We start from the raw sequence: 19,758 nt of genomic DNA, 5'->3' as shown, positions 1-19,758 counted from the left end.
TTAGCCAAACCCTTCTCCTTGCCTACATTTTTTGTGTTGTGTTGTGTCCTCTTGAACTCTATACTCCATGCCAACCATCATTATTCCAGGGCAACACCGTATTGTGGTTTACCTCCATGCCTTGGAGCGTGCTGCTTTCTGCCTCTCTTTCAACACCAGGGCCCCCTCACCAAGGTATTTTCTTCCTTCAAGATCCTACTTAAATGTTATATTCTCTGTGAAGTTTTTCCCAGTGCTTCCAGGCTGAGTCAGTATTTCCCATGGTACCTGCTTAAGCCATTCTTAGAGTACTCATGACATAGAACTATAGTTTTAGTTGTACGTTGGTGGTTCATAGACTTCATCAGCTCCTTCCTATCAGTTGGCTTTTTGAAAAGGGTGATAGTGCATATAACGTTACCCCTCTTCTTACCTGAGTTGTTCAGAGCAGGAGTTCAGACAAAGCCACCACTCCACAGGTACCCCGGCCACCATGAAACAGCCTCCATCAAAGGATTCTGTTTTCTGGGAATGGCCCTTTGGGGATGGGAGATTGGTCACATTCTCCCCATTGAGAATTCGCTCTCTGAGAAGAGGAATGTCCCTGACAATTGTGGGAATGGAGCTGTATGGTCATGCCATAGTGTCCGGGCTGGTGGCTGTGCTCAACCATACGTCAGATGAGCAGGGCAAACAGGGAGCTCCTTGGGAGGGAGAGGAACGGGCCAGGTCTGATGGGGAGATGGGGGTAAGGACTTGGGGAACTATGCCATTTGGGGGAGAATGGACTTGGTTCCTGAGGGCTTTCAGCATCCTACAGTCAGCTGTGCCTTCTACCTTGGGTTCCATAGGAGCCCCCCCCCTCCAACCCAGACCCCCTCCACTTCATAGGCTAGGTTAATGGATTTGTTTCTTGCAGCCAAAAGAGCCTTGGTTAAGAAAGTGTTAACCTCACCACTGGACTGTGAGTTGCTTGAGGTCTTCCTTATATCCCAGTATAGGTCAATGCATAGACTGTGTTCAAAACCCACCTGCTGAATGGATGATATGTAAACGAATGAACGGATGTGCCTATTGGTTATAAATCCAGGGCCCTGTTTGCCTGGCCGGACTCCTGCTCCACTATGCCTTTCTGATACAAAATGCTCTTCCCCGTCATCACCGCAGCTCTGCTGCTCCTGTCCCCCAGCATCCGAACATCCAGCTTTTGACAAGTGGCATTTTCCTGAAGTATTTTTTGCTTTAAAAACACTGGGTCTGGCACACTGGGATCTGAGGGGATGGCAGATGCAGACAGGATATACAAATAGGAGACAACACTTTCACCTCAACCACTTCTGCTCCCAAAGAACCCCAGCTGGCCCCCTGGACCTTTTCCTGAAGAAACATGGAAGAAGCAAGCTGTATTTAGAGAGATATAAGTATAGCTTTTATTTTTTTTTAAACCAACCCAACATTTCCACTGGCAACTGTCAACATAGCTTATGACATGAGCACTGTTTCTTTTTTAGTTATTTTTTTAAGAAAAAAATGTGTTTAAAATTAAACAGGTGTTTTTTAATTTCTCTTTTTTTCCCCTTAAAAAATGTATTTATGTCAATGCAGAAAGCCTAAAGATCTGTGGGCAGTTTTGTGATGATTTCATGTGTGTGTGTGTGTGTGTGTGTGTGTGTGTGTGTGTATTTTAAAGCCAGGTCCTTTCCAAATTTGTTGGGATAAGGTCTGTAGGCCACGGCAATCTCTCTTTCTATAAACCCAAGCTCCGTGGGATGATAGCAACTAAGATGCCTCTTTACTGGGGCAAGAAATAGCCCACAGGCTGGAAAAAGAGCTTCATGAGGTTTAAAAACAAGCAGGAATGTGGGAGAGATGAGAAATTCCAGTTCCTATCTCAGTGAAAGTGCTTTCAAACATGACCTGAGGGTTCAGGAGAGGTGGAAGGAGCCCCTAGTTTTCTTATCAACCTCTCAGTGTTTGCAGTACCTCAAGAAATACAGTCCGACCTCTTAGTGTGGCACATTAGTAAGTGAGGGGGTGGTGGCGCTGACATTTCTCCGAAGCACTGACATTTTAAATATAACCTTTCCTCTTCAAGATCTCACAAGGTGGACAGCTCTTCTTCTCAGCCTCAGATACGAAGCCAAAGATACTCAAGAAAGCCATCTATCCCTTTTGTTTTTCCCCAGCTGCCCTTGGTCATAGCGAACCATTCCTATTTTTGTCCCACATCTCCCACTTGGTGGGTCTTCCTGCAGAAGGATAAACGTATAGACACGGACACAACAGACAGAAGCAATTGGAAAGGGCAGGGAAGGGAACCATGACTTTTTTCTTTTAAACTGGATTTGGACGAAAGCATGTAACACTCCTCCTGCCCCAGCCCCCTGATCTCCAGCGCTCCTCATGGGCATGCAAACTCACTTCCAGCCAGAGGCCATCACTCTCCCACGGGGAAGAAAAGCGGACGTGGTGGGGGGGGGGAGGCAGTGCGCAGGTGGCCACAGAGACAGTGCTACCCAGGGAGAGGGGGAGGGGTGCAGTAGAGAGTCCTCGCCTCTACCTGTCATCAAGGACGCACCGTGAATTCCTTCACAGCACCTTTGTTACTAACTTCAGAAAGAAAAGACGGAACGAACGAATAATGAGCGACACCAGATGGGAAAGCCAGCACAGTCAAGGCTACGGTGAGGTGAGAAGAGAACCGGAAAGGGGCCTTGGGGCTGGGCCTGCCTGGTCCCCCCTGGTGGGCTGGGCTGCGGGAGGGAGCAGGGCTGTGCAGGACCCAGAAAGACAAGGGACGCCCTGCCCCCAGGGAGGGAGAAGCTGAGGAATAATCGGGAGGCGGTGGAAGAGCCTGACCTCTGCTGTGGACGGGGACAGGGCTTGGGGAGACAGGGAGGAGGTGGATTTGTTGCTGTTGTTCGTTTGTATTGAATTAGATACTTTGTCAGGTGGGTGTTTCCTCCGCTGTGTTTGATGGGTTAAGACTCTGCCCTCCAGTCCACGGCCGGCCGGGGGGCTTGGGTGGGGCGAGGGGCCTGGGGCTCAGGTCCCAGCCGCCTCTGCGGGAGGCTCAGGCCGGGCGTCCCGGGGCCAAGTGCCCTTCTCTTAGGAGAAGTCCGAGGCCTGTGCTGCGGAGGCCCCACTCCTAGCTCAGAAGCCCCTGATGTAGCAGTAGGCCTCCAGTGTGGCAAAGAGTATGTAGAGGAGCCACAGGCTCACGAAGAGCCAAGTCGTGGCCAGCTTGCAGCCGCGGGGGCCACCCAGCTCCCCGCCCAGGTGGGGCCGCCGGCGGTACAGGAGCACGCTGATGCAGACGAACGCGAAGATGGTGAAGAGGGTGACCGAGAAGGCCAGCGTGCCGGCGGACACGTAGAACTCCTGTCCCTGCAGGGCCCAGTAGATGGCGGCCACGGACCAGGCCAGGCCGATGCCCAGGAAGACGTTGATGGCGTTGCTGCCCGTGACGTTGCCGAGGGAGGCATCAGAGTACACATCCTGGATGGCAGCGGCTTTGCTGGCAAACATGTCTGGAAAGAGGCAGAGATGGCGGGGGCTGGAGGGAGCCTGAGATGCGGAGGGCCCCCCTGTGTGTCCAGAGGCATCTGGGGCCCCAGGCCGAGCCGAGGAAGGAGAGGCAGGGGCTCTGCCATTAACAAGCTGTGTGGCCTTGGACAAGTCACCTCACTTCTCTGGGCTTCAGGTTCCTCATCTGCTGGGGTCTGAAGATCCCTAAGAGCCTACCGGTCCTGATATTTACTGAGTGGGCATGCTGTTCCCTTTGGATTATTATTTTTTTCAGCAAGGGGATTTTGCCCCAGATCCCACAATCTGCCCAGGGAACCTTGGCATCCCAGGAAGCTGCTTAGGGTAGATGCCTGGTTGTACCCATCACATGGAGTGTTAGCTCCTGTAACACAGTCAGGGCACAATGCCCCTGGACTCAGCATTGTGTTAGGCACTGGATTTATGGGGACAGAGGACACGCCAGGGAACCATGAGGAATGGACTCGAGGGAGACAAGGCTCTGCCTCTATAGTTAGTATATGGGGCACAGAGTTCTGCAAGCTGTTTGACTTCAGATGTTGGCATGGACTATAGTAGGCATTGGAAGGACCGTCAGGGACATCTAGCCACTCTTTTATTTCACAGGTAAGGAAAAAAAGGGTCAAGGAATCTACCCAAGGTAATAAGACATTTGGCCTTAAAGCCCTCATGGAAGGGCCCTTTGCATATCATCACCCCAAAGAGTCTCCGGCAAAGCCATGAAACCAGCCAAGTGCACCACCATGTAACCTTTATCAAGCCCCTAATGCTGCCAGCTGCTCCCTGGGCCAACTGCAAGGAATTGGAAATGTCCCAAGCGCTCTCCTTGCCCGCTTGTCCTGGCTTGATTCCTTGTTGCCAATTTTCTCGGATCTCCCAGAGAAAACCTCTTGCCTTTTCTTGCATGACCTTGCTTTCCCGCCTCTGATCCCCTGGAATTTCTCCCCACATGCGTTCCTTTCCCCCTGTAATAGTTCTGCTCCTTCCCCCGCCCAGTAGCTCCCATCCCTTGAGGCCTAGAGAGCAGAGATCACAGGGCATCTCCACCACAAAGCCTCCCGTGGATCATCCATCTAATTTCCTACCACCTGATACATTTCCAGGGTACCCAAGCCTCTTGCATTACTAATGTACGAAACAATCCCTCTACTCTGGGCTGGGGTTTGGGGAAGAGGTTTTCTGGAGTGTCATGTCCATTCAGTTACTCCTCGGAAGGATTTATTCTCTTAGTCCAGGAAGGGTTTCCCTCGGTCCAGCCAGCAGAGTCCTATCTGATAGGACTCAGCCTCACCCTCTTGGAGGAGGATGTTCTCTCTTCTTTGCTGTGGCAGCAGGGAGGCTCCCCTGCCAGGAGTTCAGGTTCAGATGCCCTGGACACCCAGCTGAACTAAGCAAGGAGCCTGAGCTAACACAGCCCTCTGCCTGCTAACTGCTCCTTGTCATTCCAGCCCAGCTTATATAAGTCTCTCTTGGAAGCAATCCACGACCTGACCCAGCCCAGGTCCCCTAGTTCCATGCTTGCACAGCACCTCTGCTTTCTTGTCACTGACTTACCAAGATGATTTCAATTACGGGAGTTGAGTGCAGTTCTGTCACTAGCTGCTGAGCTCCACTCAGAGCGGGGAGCACATCTCCTGCCTCCCATGAAAGCCTCATCGACTAGTGCAAGACTGCATCAGGCTCAGTAAATATTTGTCTAGTGAATGAGTAAGCTCATGCCTACTCCTGTGCGTCTTTGGGTATTTATAAGAAAAGAAAACAGTATGTAATTCATCATAGGAGAGGACAAGAGCTCATGAAGCTTCCTCTCCTGTCCCACCAGGAGACAATTTGTACTCACATGTGTCCTTCTAAGGAGGAAGCCAAGAATGCTTGTGAACATTTCTACTGTGACATTTTCAAGTAGGCTAATCTTTAGTCTCAGTGACTGCCAGAGGGACACGGAAGAACAGGATCTATATTCTTTGAATTACATTGTTTGGGCCTTCATGTAACATGGAGGTTAAGGAAGTAGGCCACTTACATGGGCGGTAGACTTAACCCTGTGGACCTCAGTTTTCTCATTTGACATGTGAGGATAATAACTATCCCTATTACATAGGGTTTTAGCGAGCATTACAGAGAGAAAACATGTAAACTGCTTAGCATACACAGTGCCTGAGACATCAAAAGTGTTCAAGAAATGTTTAGCTCTCTCTTGCTAGTAATATTATCATTAATCCCCTTGACTTCTGCATACCTTCTGGGCAGAGACTCTGTTAAGCTCAGATCTGAGGTTGTAAGGAAGGTAATGAGCCAAAGTGTAGGGGGTCACTTGAATCTGGTAATAACCTCTTTGCAAACCCAAGCACCCCTTACTCTTACCTGGCACAGAGGTCCCGAATGCCACGAACACCACAGCTGTGACTGAATCTTTGAGGCCAATGGTGCAGCCGAAGTGTGAGGCCAGGTCCCCAATTATGGTTGTAAGCATGCCAATGATGAGAATGGACACAACGAAGCAGGCCCAGCCATGGCAGTACTCTGTGGGGGGCACGCAGGCAAACAGCACCTTCCAGAAGACCGTCAGAAAATGCATGACATAGTCAAAGCAGGATGGCAGCCTCTCCTCCCCTGACTCATCCTCATCCTCGTCCCCTGCTGGAGATAAGATAAGACAGGCCCAGGGAAAGGCAGCGAGGTCAGATTCTTATTCACGAAAAAGTCAAGTCAACCCACATGGCAAGCATTAGCTGGCAGGAAACTCCAGCTCTCTCCTGAGCAGTGGTCACGGCCAGGGCCTGGGTGCCAGAAAACAGCCAGGTAATGGGAGCCAAGTTGGGGTGCCACTAGTCAATGTGAATGCAGGGCACCCAGGAGGGTGGGAGGGAGAGGACAGGGGAATAGGGAGAGAAGGAGAAAGAGAGAGGATGGGGGGAGAGCACAGGAGGGACAAGGCAATGAAGCAGAGATGAGGGTGGAGCAGGCTCCATTGGGTTGCCTGGGCGAAGAAAGTGAAATCAGCTGTGTGTCCTCTCTTTACTGGACACGATGGAGTGCCTCCCTAATTTTCCTGACATGCCTGCTGCAATAACCTCGTGGTTCTGGTTGTTATCCATCCCCAGAGGGGCGGCTGTCATTCCAGATCATGTGGGCATACCAGAGAGCCAGCGCCATCCTCCCAATATCCCATGGGATAGAGCAGGCAGGGGCCCCATTGTCCTTGCCAGGAAATGTGGGCAGAGTTGCCCATTCAGCAGTCTGGGAGGAGAGGATGTGCTGAGGCACGCTGGCACCTTGTCCAGGGCAACCTCTGTTATGTTTTGACACAATCAGTGGAAGCTAGGTTTGAAAAGAGCAGGAAATAGGATGCTTGGGTTCCAGTTGCAGCTTTGCCAAGAGGAGGATCTGTAAGCTGGGATAAATCATCTCGTATTTCTGAGCCTCGGTTCCCTCATTTGAGAAAGGAGAGGGTTAGATGATGTGGCTTATATTCTGTTTATCATCTCTTTAGGGGCAAAGTAAGGTCATCAGAGGGAGAACTGGAGGGATCTGAGGCAGGTGGTGTGAAATGGAGGGCAGGGGACAGCCACAGCCACCTTCTCTTCCTGGCGTTACTTCTGCTTTGGCTTGAGGGCCTCGGGGTAGGACCCTGTGTGTTGCTATGACAACAAAGCCTCGTGACAGCAGATGAGGCCAATAGAACTAGGCCATACAAGGAGGCTTCGATGGTGGTGTAGAGACCTTGTCTGGGGCCCTGGGTGTGCTGTGGGCCACCACCGAGGGAGCCTGTCGGTAAATGGCAAACGAGAGGTCTGGAATCATCCAGGGTAGAGGTTTGTCAGCGTCAGTGCAGAGATTTTACAAACCCTGGACCCCTGCATCTCTAATCAGAATAGCCCCCCCTTCAACAGAAAGGGAGGACCAAAAGAATGAGAGAAGGAATGATGGAAACCAGAATTTAATGAGTTCCTGTTTGGTACCAGACTCTACCATTCTGCTTTGCCGAGAAAGGTCGACATGGTTCCCTCTTTGAAATTGTGGTGCAGGGAGGATAATTTGTCTTAGGTCACACAGTGGAGCCAGGATTTGAAACCAGAGTTAGCCATGCTGTTCCAGCTATCCCATGATTCTTTTCCAAAGTGACCCAGTAGAATAGGCAAACAGTAAGGACTAGAGCTGGGACACAGAGGCTTTCCCAGAAACTGGTAGCTGCGGATGGGGCTGCATTCTTGCTTCTCTGGTGTTGCCTGCTTCTCCCAGCAAGGCCGGTGCCCCTCCTGAGACTCTCTTACCTGCACTGACAGTGATGGCCTCCATGAACTGGTCCCTCCAGGAATGTGTCCTCACAACCATGGCCAGGTTTGTCTTTTTGATCAGTTTGTCCACCGTATTCTGTCAGAGAGATAAAAACTTGGAATCATGAGGTTAGAATGCTCAGAACTGTTGAGGAGTCTGGCACTTCAAGGGAATGAAAGATGTCTTGCATTCCAGGCGTATACACATGGGTTCTGGGTGTAATGGCCTTGGATGATATCTTCTGGATCAGTCTTTCTATGTCCCTTTTCCTTGGTTGTGATGGTGGATATCGGTTACTTTGAGCAATACAACAGTGCTTAACAGTCATGATGCCAATAAGCCTTGCTCCAGAGTAGAAAATTTTAGTAACTTTGTTTTTAAAATACAGTTAAACAATAGTGATGATATATCCAGGGACTTTATAGCCCATTTTTCCTTATGTTCCTTATGTTATGTTTTCTCCCAATATTCCTAGGATCTAAATGGCCGGCACTATTGCTTCCATGTTATAAATGGGTTAACTGACACGGGGTGGGTAAGTGATTTGTTCAGTTTCAACTTCACATCTCAGTGGTGAAATTGGAACAAAACTTCTACCTCCCACCACGTTATTCTGTTATTCAATTAGATCTCACTTATGGCCTGACCTTGAACTCAAAGGACTCTTCAATGATGACCTCTACTTTGGGATGTTCGCCCAGTACTGGCTTTCCCATCTCTGCTATCCTCTTGGCCTCCTCTTCCTCCACAGTCAGCTTCCTGTCTGTCAACTCTGCAACAAAGCAAAATCAGACTAGCTTTAGCACATTCACCACTCCCTAGTAGTCTACATCTCAAGAGTATTAGGCAGTGGGCACAAAGCAAACTGCTCTCAAGAATGGGGACTTCAGGTACTTTTTAGTGCCTCTTTCTATAACATGCTGAACATTTTATGACCATCAGATCATGAGAGGGTCCCTTGCAGCCCTGGTATAAGCATTTTTATTTCCTTTTTTAAAAATTAGACTATTCCTCTTTTTTGTATATTTTTTATTGGAGTTTGATTTGCCAACATATAGTATAACACCCAGTGCTCATCCCATCAAGTGCCCCCCTCAGTGCCTGTCACCCAGTCCTTTTACTTCCATTTTATAATTGGGTGAGCAACCTGACCCAAAGACTTTCATGAGAAATAGCACCTAGTGAAGTCCTCAAGTCATCTGGTAAGATATTGGAGGGTTGGGAACCAAAGCCTTTAACAATTTTGAATTGTTGGGCCTAATTGTTCAACTACTTGATATAAATGTTCTTGGAGGTCATAACCACATGTTAATTCGAAGGGTATGTCTACTGATTCTTGTCAACATCTGTTTCCAACACCCTTGGGACTGTGCCCTCTATAGAGAAGAAAGTAGGCATATATACACTCCATACAAGTGACTGTTATCCTCACAGTGAGAAACTTGGAAGATTTCCTGAAAGATTATTTCATGACTTTCCAAATGAAAGATCCCCAGGATTTCTGTAGGAACCAGGCACATTTCCTCTGGAACAGAAATACTCATTCAATCAAAACCAAAAAGAAGCTTTTCCTTTGTGTGTGTGTGTTGTTGTTGTTGTTGTTGTTTGAGGCATTCTCTGTATCCCTCAGCATCTTGACTCATTTACCAGTGGTCCCTTCTCATGTTGAATGGTGGGAAAATTTTTCCACTTCAGCTGGTGAGTCCATTTTAAGACCACTTCACTATGAAGACATGTTTTCTGGATTAGAGTGAAATAGAGATTGAATCTTTTTATTCCCCTTTGATTAGAAAATTGCTCTTGGCAGCCTGCTTCTTTCAGAGATCATTTAAACATCTTTCCTTCCAAGTCCACATTCTTACATGCAATTAATTCTTTTATTCAGCTCCTTAATTGATTTCATTCCACATAGTGAATCTCCCACGAGAATCCTTTAGCCCTTGGATAATCTCAAGGACAAAGTGGGTCAGAGGCCAAGGAAGTCTTCTTTTCTCTCTAATTTGGGAATTGGTGAAGCATAGGGATGGGTGAGACTCGAGCTCTTGAAGCTGCAGGAAAAGGAATTCACTGGAAAGATGATAAGCCAAGAATATAAGTTAGAAGAGAGGCTGTTTTATATAAGGATTTTCTTAGTTGTCTGAATGAAGACGGTAAGAAAGTATGTGGAGGATTCCTGAGCTGGCTGTTTTCACTCAGTGCTTCTGGCACCAAACACAGAAGGCAATCCCAAAATGTTTGGGAGCTGTCCGTGGTGCTGTCCTCTTGTTAGTGTTGGTGACAGCTTTCAGAAGCAATTATTTCTCAAGGATCAATGTCCTGTTTATTTTTAAGTGAGCAGACACCCTCTAGCAGCCTAACTTTATTCAATCCATTGATTCTGAGTCTTTTATTAGTTAATTATGAAAGTAAATCTGGGTACATCCAGGGTTCTGGCTATGAAGTCAATGATCCTGAAGGACAGACTGCAGGCCACTCTGAGGAAAAGCCTTTTAAAATAAGACAGATTTCTTAAAAGCAAGGATACTTTTTTCCCTCTACTTGTAGGTTTTTGCACCATATTGGCTATCCTAGTAGTGACAGTATTATTCTACTTCTCCCTCCCTGATTCCCTCATGTCATACTTTACATGTGCCACAAGAACTTTATACAAATATAATGAGCTCTCCAGTGACATATAAATGTACCTGTCTAACCCCTTGTCTAGTTATCAATCTGGCACTATATCCACCTGGCAGGATATTGATCTACCTACTGACCTGTCCACTCCTGTGGTGACAGTCAGTTTTTCCATCTAGCTTTTTGCAAAAATCTCTTTGACAAATCCTCTATCTTTGGATCTCCCACAGCCCCACAGAGGTACTCCATATATATTGATTAAGAGATTGATTCACATGCCTTTAAATCAACTCTGATTTAGTGTCTTCGTTTGGTAGTAATTTCTGCCTTTTTCTATTGTTGTTATGTTCATTCCTTTATGTTCAAATTAATTTCTTGAGAGGGTGACAAGTCCATAAAAGACCATAATGATTCTGAGAACTTGTGTAACTCCTCAGAATTTCAAGCGAAGAGAATAAATGATAGGTGATTTTGATATTGGGACTGACTGAACAAACTCTCAGATGTCAGAAAGGAGGGGGGTGTGGGGATAGAGGGAGAGAGAAAAAGAGAAAGAGAGAGAGACTACAAATAGGATGAAAGATTGAACAAATACTGGAAGAACAAAGAGTTTGCCAGGCCAGAGAAGAATAGATTTCCGTGAATATCCTACAGGTATCCTCAGAAAGAAATGGGGTGATGCAGCTAGTGCTCTCACTCTCAGGTCCCTGAATTTGGTGGTATAGCTCAGAAGGAATATATTTACTCTCCGTCTTTCACCACCAGGCATTCTTAATCATGTTTGCCTGTCCATCCAGGAAAGTTCAAACAAGAATTTTAGATTTCTAATGAGTCTTAAGTCTAATCCTGGGGTTCTAGATTAGAAGTTTACAGACTGAAAGATCTAGAAAACGATACCTTCTTTTCCTATTTTAGCTTCTATTGGTGTTTTTGCAAATATGTTAAAAGTACAAGAATGCTGAAACCATATCACCATCTTTGTTCTGTGTATATGTGTGTTAGTGGTGGTGGGGGTGAGGAGAAGCAAGAGTTGGAACAAAGAAGCCCGTATACTTTCCCAGTCAAGAAGATAAGTGAAGTGAAGGAACTCCCAGTGCTATGGCATTAATATCCTGGGGGAATAGTAGAATATCTGGGGCCAGAGGCAGTTCTTATCCTTTTGGTATAAAGACAAAGCAAGTGATCAAGGAAGCTGGAGTCATTTTTTTTTTCAGAAAGAAAAAAAGTAGAGGTTTACCTATTTTTATTGTTGTTTAAAGGCTCCAGGGAGGTAGATGTCCTTAATATATATATTGCCCCTTCTCAAGACCAGGGTACAGCCCATATGTAATTTTGAATACTCGTGAATTCTGTAAGATACTTTTTCTCTCAAATGTTCTTAAATTTTTTTACATGTTCAAAGAGCTGATGAAATTAAAGTATTATTTTAATTTAAACCGAGACATCTTATATAGTTCACTCTGCCTGCACTGAGAGTTATAGTATTGCTGATATGCTGGAAAGGCTTTCCTATCTGCTCACAAAGTTAAATGTTGTTTATGATTTGAATCTACTGATGCAAGCATACTCTCAAAGGTGTATGTCCTACAATAGAACCTAGATTCTTCATGAGAGTAAGTCCAAAATAAATTCTCCAAAATTTCTATTTTCAGCCAGATAATTGTCCCCACCACCCATAATATCCTAATTCGTCTTGTTCATGGCACATATGACTTCAAGGGTCAATGACAAATGAACCAAAGTTCTAGCAATTTAGGTCTCAGCTGTAATGAGATGGAAGATCTCCAGGATCAGTAAAATTCCAGATTCTTTAAAAATTGCTTTTCATGTTCTTACAGCAGCTCCCGGTTATTTTTCTCTGGTTCTCTTGAAGTATTTTCTTTCAAATCCCATCATGACCCTATCAGGAGATTCAGCCCTGACTCTCATTCTCTCTTACCCTACAACATGAGATGACAGATGAATCAAGACTCAGGAGAAGTCTCTGACCCACTGACTCTTTGGTAAGTTTCAACTCTCTTCCTGGTCCCAGAGAGGACCAGCTATGCCTTTACCCACATCCGCTGACAGAAGTGGTGCTCAAGAATTGTCTACTTCCTCACAATTACTTCAAGTGGGGAAATAAACCTCTCAGTCCTTAGAAGAACTTGTCAGGTTAGCTTGAGCCCGCAGTTCCTATTAAATAAATCAAAGGACATTGGTCTTAAACTAAATAATGGCACTGGCAAGAAGTAGAAAAGAGGGGGCAAGACACCTCTTACCTGGAGACAACAGGAGCGCTGTTTGCAAATGGATACCAGACAAGGGAAGAAAGAAAAGGAAAGAGCATTAAGGTCCCATCTTGAAAGTATCCCCAGGCTTTGTGGTTGCAGCAGGAAAAGGAAAGCAGTGAGCTTAGTGGGTGAGAGCTATGCAGCCACATGCAAAAGGCAGCATTTGGAGCATGCACAGCAGCAGCAGCAGCAGCAAGAGGTATGAGCCACTAGAGGGACTGGTGAACACCAGAGCCCTGCAGCCTGACTTCCTCCACACCTTGCCTGCAACTCTGGGGGCTAGGGGAGAAGGAATAAAGATGGGGGAATTCATGTGAGTGGAGCAGGGACACAGCTGGTCATTTGTGATCTTTTAAGGAATGAGGTTATCATATTCATTCTGTAAAGGACTGAGGATCCAGTTACCATGAAAACTGTATAGAGTTGCCAGTTTATCAGTGGCAAATATGACCCTGGGGCTTGAATAACAGTTTAGGGTCCTGAGAAGTGGCCTACAAGAGTGGAACAGCCTTCTGTCCCCAACCTTATAACCAGATCATACTTAGCTTCCCAGTACCTATAACACTTTCATGGCCACAAATAGCTTTCTAGTTACAACATGGGCCAGAACTTTGAGTTCCCCTCAAAGAAGGACCTCGTGAAAAGGTAATTTCTGCAAAATATTTTCTTTTTATAGATATAGTCTGGAGGTTAGGGCCATGGACTCCTACCATTTTGTATCACCTGTGTCTAGTGAAGTCACTGCAACTAGTAGATGTTCAGTAGAAGTTTGTTATTTGCCACCTATTTCGGCAATTGTATTTTTTTAATAGATCCTGTGGTGCTGCATCTCTGGGTGGTGGTGTTTTTGTTCCAGAAAGGACAGGCTAAATAGAGCCCAGGTATTCTGTACCAGAGAAACTGCCATACAGAAAGCTATTTGTAGGTGGGAGATGACAAATAACAAGGCCCATACATGGACTGGGAAGCTGGGTTAGATGGACCTAACACAGGGTATCCCTGGCCCCTGAATTTGTACTTATGCTAAAAGATTCTTGTGATACACCACATCTTCCTCTCAATGGTGTCTTAGTACAGCACTGTACTCCCTGGCTCTTGTCAAATAAAAGGCTGGGAACATCCCACCACATATTCCTAGTACAGCTGGTGACTGAGGTGCTAAGGAAGGAGTAGGAGTGGTGTCTGTAAATTGTTTCTTTTGAAAATCTCTAAGAATGCAACTCAGGCCTGTGATCCATCATCTCACAGTTACAACCACTGATGACATGTATGGATTGAGAATTTTTATGGTATATAATAAGCAGGGCAAACAGCAGTTGACTTTTTCTGGTTTCTCCCATATGGAATTCCAAGGGGGTAATTGATGAGTGAATCTCCTTGCTACATTGAGATAGGTAGATAGATAGATAAATAGATGATAGATAGATAGATGATAGATAGATGGATAGATAGATAGATAGATAGATAGATAGATAGATAGACAGATATAGCAAGAGAGCTTGTTCATTCTGCTCCTTCTATGGATCTTCATGAAAGCAGAGCCCCTCCTGGCCTTCAACCGGGCTCCAGGGGAAACCAGAAACCCAAATACATCGGTGCACTCAGATAGGCCAGACAAGGGGAAGCTCTTCTAGAAAGATCACTGCTGCCCTGGTTTTCACTCAGAAGTACCTCCCAACACCAGAATCATTTCTATCACAATGAGAGGGCTTGCAGTCAGCTGGTATTGTACCATTCTCTGGCCATTGTCTACATGAATATGAGACTTTCCACTTAGCAGTTATAGATGGGTCAGTGAGATCCAGATAGGCCAATTCTGAGTGACATAATACCTCCAGGGTGTTTTTCCTGCTGCTGCTGATGAGAGAATCTGCAGCTGAACTTTCCCCTGTATCGATCCCCAGGGTCAGGTGAGCATCATTTATCCCTGCTCAGACACCCCAGGGACATACAGGAAATAGCATAGCTCTGTGAGTAATTGGAAGCATCTGGGCAGCTTGTCAGGGTGAGCCCATTGATGCGGTAAGAGGGGGCACAAACAAGCCCTCTGACTGGGGGGTGCTCTCCTTTCCACATGAGGTTCCCAGTGTCCAGGCCCAACCAACAGCCTTGGTCATGCTGCTAAGTGTTGTTCTCAGATGTCTACTTCTGGACTCCAGCACTTACTCTATGCCAGGGCAACCATGTTTCTTATTCATCCTCCCTTTTCCCTCTTCTTGCTTGTTCAGAGCATTTAATCTCACCTCTAAAGTCTGTTTTGTTTGCTAAGAATAGAATCTGCTGTTTCAAATATAGTCCTTTTCTTTTCTTTTCTTTTCTTTCTTTTTTTTTTTTGATAACACAATTGTCATTTTGACCATGCAGAGTATATGCTGTTCTGAATGCCTAAGACTCTCCCATGCAGCAGTGATAATGAAAAGCTTTCCACTGTATAGCTTCTCACTCTGAGAACAGCAGGGAATTCTAAAAATCAGGATGGGTTTTCATTTGATCCTGAGTCTAGATAATCAAGTTGTATGACCTTTCACCCTATGGTCTAATGCCAAAATATGGGAAGATCTGAAGAAACTGAAAATAGACAACAGACCAGAAGGTCAGGAAATGCACATATTTTCTCTTGGCATCTTCCATCTTGGCATCTTGGTCACCGGAAAGACCTGGAGGATCCTTGCCTCCTCACCTACTCACTCCCCAGGACTAGGCCATACCAGGACTTTGCTGACATCTCCTTTGGACAAAGAGTCCAGAGTAAAAAAGGGGGGGGGGTGTTCTCAAAAGGGGAGTAGCCAAAGGCATTTGCATTTGGCCAAGTCTCTTTAAGATGTATCTTAGGTCACTCCCTGTCCTGCTGTTGATCAGGATTTATGGGGAGGCAGAGAAGAAAAAGGATGCCTCTTTACTGATGGACTAGAGTCATGGTTGGACTTTCAACCCATTCTTCTTGTCTAGAGCCACTGCCTTCTTTCCAGTTATCCTGAATGATCTTTTGTGCTGCTTTCATTTGCACCTTAGTAGCAGAGACTGTGGAAATTGATAAAACTAGTTTACAATGGCCCTGGGTGTCTGCTGCATCCAGCCAATCATGAAAATGTGGAGTAAATGCACAGGGAAGGTGGGAATGAGGTAGGGCAGGTGTTGAGACCATTTCTGAGAATATTCTCAGTGGTAGTAACTGGAGGACTGGCAGAAACAATCTAAACAATGGAACTAGAGATTTTTTTCCCCTGCACTCTGGCAGTCAGGCTCATGGAGACATCCTATCAGGTGGCAAGAAGAGGATGAGTAATGGAAGATGGAGAGGGCTTTTGCCTCTAGAACACTAGGCATATCCAGACCTGGCTGGACACAGAACTGGTCAGATCTGCAGAGAGTCCCCAGAAGACAGTGAGAACTGATCCATCATACCTGTTGATAAGCCTTTAGGAGTATAGTTGCTGAATCTCTTAGATCTGTCCTGTAATGAAAGGCTTTACGCTGCTCTTTGTCATGTGAGTGTGAAGTAGTTGCAGAATAATCACCCTTTTTTGACAAACAAGTGGGTCTCACTGTTCCATCCTCCATGAGGCTCCCAGGAGCATATCTCTCCTGAAGGGGAGTGTGAATGTCCTTCTCTTGGTATTGCCCAAAAGCACCCTTTTTCATTCCCACATACATTCCTCCAGCACCTTTGAAGTAGTAGTTTCCAATCATTTTCTTCAAAGGAGGAAATCTTTCCTTACATCTTCCTTGGTTGCAACATAATCAGTCCCTTGGGAATGGAAACCTAGCAGGTATTCCAAGATGCATGTCTTGAGGAAGGGAGGAGATGAGGCCACTCCTCTGGTGTGGGATGAGGGTTACCTTGGGATCTGGGTGATATACCTATTGGCAGGCTTCCATGAACCATATAGTTTCTCAGGGATCAACACCAACACCATTTAGAGGCCCTTCTCCTATTCGAAAACCCATAAATCAATACTCTGGGACTGCCCAATGTCAGTTTTTTTTTTTCCCAGGGCCTTCTGGCTGGGGAGATTTTCATACCTGGAACTACTGCTTTCTTTCTGAGACTCCCAATTTTCTGCTTTAGGCATTGCATTGTCCTAAAGTAGCCTGAATAAAGTTCCCTACCTTGGGCTAGGAATAAAGGTAAAGTGAGATGGGGTGGATGTCAAGGGGAGAAAGACTAGTTAAGGATTCCAGATCATATGACTACCTCAGAAGCCAGCTCTGTCTCAGAAGCTGTGGCCTTTGACACTTGGTATACCTTCTCATGCCATGGTCTCCCCAACTGTGAAATAGTCAGATAAAACACTTACCTCTATGAAGGGAAGAGGGGTTTATGAACCACTCTGCAAGTGTATAGCCTGCCAAGCACTCATGGAAGGTTGGGGAATGCAGCAGAAAACTGTCAAAGCATCATTGCAACATGGGCCCCAGACCCCATCCCAGACCCTTCCCCATTCAATCCAGGCTTGAGGGTGAGGGGTGGGAGGGGAAGAAGGCAGGGAAGGGGCAGACATGCATGGCATCACATTCCTTTCTTTTTCTTCTCCTCCCCACCCACCAAGGAGTTTCCACATTTACAGGTTCCATGTATGTGTGGGGGCTGTGGGGAAGAATGCAGGGGACGGTGGTAATCAGATCATTGGAGCACAAGGCAGAAGGAAGTAACTCAGTAGGGTAATGAGGAGTTGAGGCTGCAGCGCTGTCCAGAAGGTGGGAAAGGAGGACTGGGGAATCGGCTAAGGCTAAGAAGGCAGAGATGACACCGAAACAGGGTGAGAGCGAGAATACAGGAGGGAAAAGAATAAAAAAGTCCGTTGGTCAAAAAAGAGGAAAAAGGAAAAGGGAAGAAAATGGGGGGAGAAAAAACAGAGTTGCTTTTTGTTGCTGTTGCTTTTCAGTTTAAATTTTTTTCTTTCTTTTTGCTGTTGTTGTCTTATTTTGTTTTGTTTTTTAAAGAATCTCACACCTGATATTCCACGTTCCATCCATTTCGGTTCACCAAGGACAATGAAGAAATTCTCTTGCCTTTCGTATTCCTCCTCATCTACTATTTTAACCCTTATGGTTTTCCTGTAGGGACAACAAGAGAGAGAGTGTGTCGACTGGGTCGGTAGATTTTTTGGACATTTGGAGCACAGCCTTTAAAATCATTCCCCGTCACTCCTGGCACATGCAGCCCGGTCCCGCCATGGTGCCATTTGACAGGACTATGGTGGATTGATTTTTCTCATATTAAAAAAAACAGAAAAAACAAAAACGGTCTCAGCTTTTCTTGTCTCCTTGGTTGTAGTTTCCTTATGGGTGTGAAGGAAAGGGAGCCAGGAGGCAAGGAAAAGTGGGTAAAGGAAGGATTCTAGGAGGACAGGAGGGAAAGGGGAAGGACAAGGTGGGTAATGGTGGGGAGGAGTCAGCTTAGATCCTGCAGATGCTTAGTAGGAAGTGAGTGGGGCAGCACATTCCATTGGGTGTCACATGATAACTGGCATTTCTTTGGGAAGCAGGTAAACTACCAGCCCACCTGGAATGATCCAGGACCCTTCTACAACAGGAAATAGGTCAATAATATCTAGCTAGGAGCTCGTTTCACTTCCTTGTATCTATACTCACTTATGTGTACCTCATAAAGAAAAATTTTAAAGTGTTTATGAGGAAGGAAAATGAGAGAGAGAGAGAGAGAGAGAGAGAGAGAGAGAGAGAGAGAAAGGAAAGCAGAATCCTACTATCTTTGTCATTCTTTATCTCAGGGCTTTGGTGGTGGGATCTAAAATAAGTATGTGTTAACCATAGTATGATATAGGACTCCTTCAATATTACAGCTGATGCACTCCTGGGAAAATGTAAAGAAAATGATATAAGTCATCAAATTCTAAATCACCTTTGTACTTCTATCATATAGGGGTGATATGTTCCAGGGCTGGCTTACTTAAATGCTGATGATCTGGTGAAAATGGTGAAGGAGGTTTCTATTCATTTCTGGGTATCTCAACAAAGCTTAGTGTCTTTTAAAAACAAGTCATCCAGGGAAGCAAAATTTCCTTGAAAAGCACTCCCCTTCAGAGACTGGCATGAGGCTGGCTCAGGCCAATTGTCATTAGAGACGTTGCTATGGGGCTCTGGATCATCCCCATCTTGGTCCTTCATGGAACCACAGTGGGGTTGGTGGGTCCCAGCAGGGAGCCATGATTGGTATTTCTTGCTTACTTTGTTTTTGGCCCAGGACCTAAATGCTCTCTAAAGGACAAAGAGGTGCTAACAAACAATGACTAAAATGTCTAATCAGAACCTCTGATGTTCCTCTTTCATTCTAAAGACATACTCAGCTTTGCGATCTATCAGGTAGACTGATCTGAGGTGGTTTGTTAGACACAAGATTTGCTGTGCATTTGTGTTTTGTGTGTGTGTTTCAGGAGTACATTTTTGATTACCCTTTTTGGCACTATTTCTGGACACCTTTACATACCTTGCCCTCAGTAGACAAAAGATGAAAGTAAGTGACTGTCAAGAATTTTCTAGGAACTTCTCTCTAGGCCCTAGATATTGGAACCTGGGGCTAAGTATGAGATGGAGCCAGTTTTTCCCTTGCAGGGACTCTGCTGTGCGTTGGGAATGGGGTGCTCTGTGACCAAGGGCATGGCCTGAGGGACATGATTGATGGCCTTGCTAGGGAAGGAACGTTGCCCCCCCCAAATACTGACAGCTCCCCTTTACACAGATGATGTATCCAGAAGAGGATGTTCTGACTTGCCTGTTGGAAGTCTGGGGTGTATGAAGTCGTTTAAGTTGAAGGCAAAGGCTCCATCGACTCTGAGAAATTCTGTGATCTCTTGGGAAAGCTCCCACTCAAGTTAGAATCCCCTCTCCCACTATTCGCTCTGCCACCACACTTAGATGCTCTTTGCAGGGAAAAGAGAGTCCAGCAGGTAGGTCTGTGACCTAGACCTGAAACTCAAACCTATATTTTCAGCTCAATCAAGGTCAGGGAGAGAAACACATCTTGCTAGCAGGAATATGGCAGGAAAGAGAGCTCCTAAGGCTTGCTCTGGGGAATGGGATGAACCATAAATAGAACCCAAATCCA

General features: G+C 46.0%; 1 protein-coding gene across 3 annotated transcripts in view; it reads right to left on the bottom strand.

Moving 5' to 3' along the window:
* Positions 1-1,419: 1,419 nt before the first annotated feature.
* SLC8A3 (solute carrier family 8 member A3) overlaps positions 1,420-19,758 on the bottom strand; it is a 142,008-nt gene continuing 123,669 nt past the window's right edge. For 2 of the 3 annotated variants that reach the window (XM_055303562.1, XM_055303563.1), the window contains exons 3-8: positions 17,647-17,750; positions 12,681-12,698; positions 8,451-8,575; positions 7,800-7,899; positions 5,890-6,165; positions 1,420-3,509 (exon numbers count right to left, since the gene is read on the bottom strand). In XM_055303562.1, coding sequence (XP_055159537.1) covers positions 3,133-3,509; positions 5,890-6,165; positions 7,800-7,899; positions 8,451-8,575; positions 12,681-12,698; positions 17,647-17,750 — 1,000 coding nt within the window. In that variant the 3' untranslated portion in view covers positions 1,420-3,132. The remainder of the gene's footprint in view (positions 3,510-5,889; positions 6,166-7,799; positions 7,900-8,450; positions 8,576-12,680; positions 12,699-17,646; positions 17,751-19,758) is intronic. The other variant, XM_055303564.1, reaches the window with a different exon arrangement.

This window comes from Nyctereutes procyonoides, unplaced genomic scaffold, assembly GCF_905146905.1.
Source record: "Nyctereutes procyonoides isolate TBG_1078 unplaced genomic scaffold, NYPRO_anot_genome, whole genome shotgun sequence".
NCBI lineage: Eukaryota > Metazoa > Chordata > Mammalia > Carnivora > Canidae > Nyctereutes > Nyctereutes procyonoides.
The sequence above is the reverse complement of the archived record's forward strand: the minus strand, read 5'-3'. Positions and strand labels throughout refer to the sequence as shown.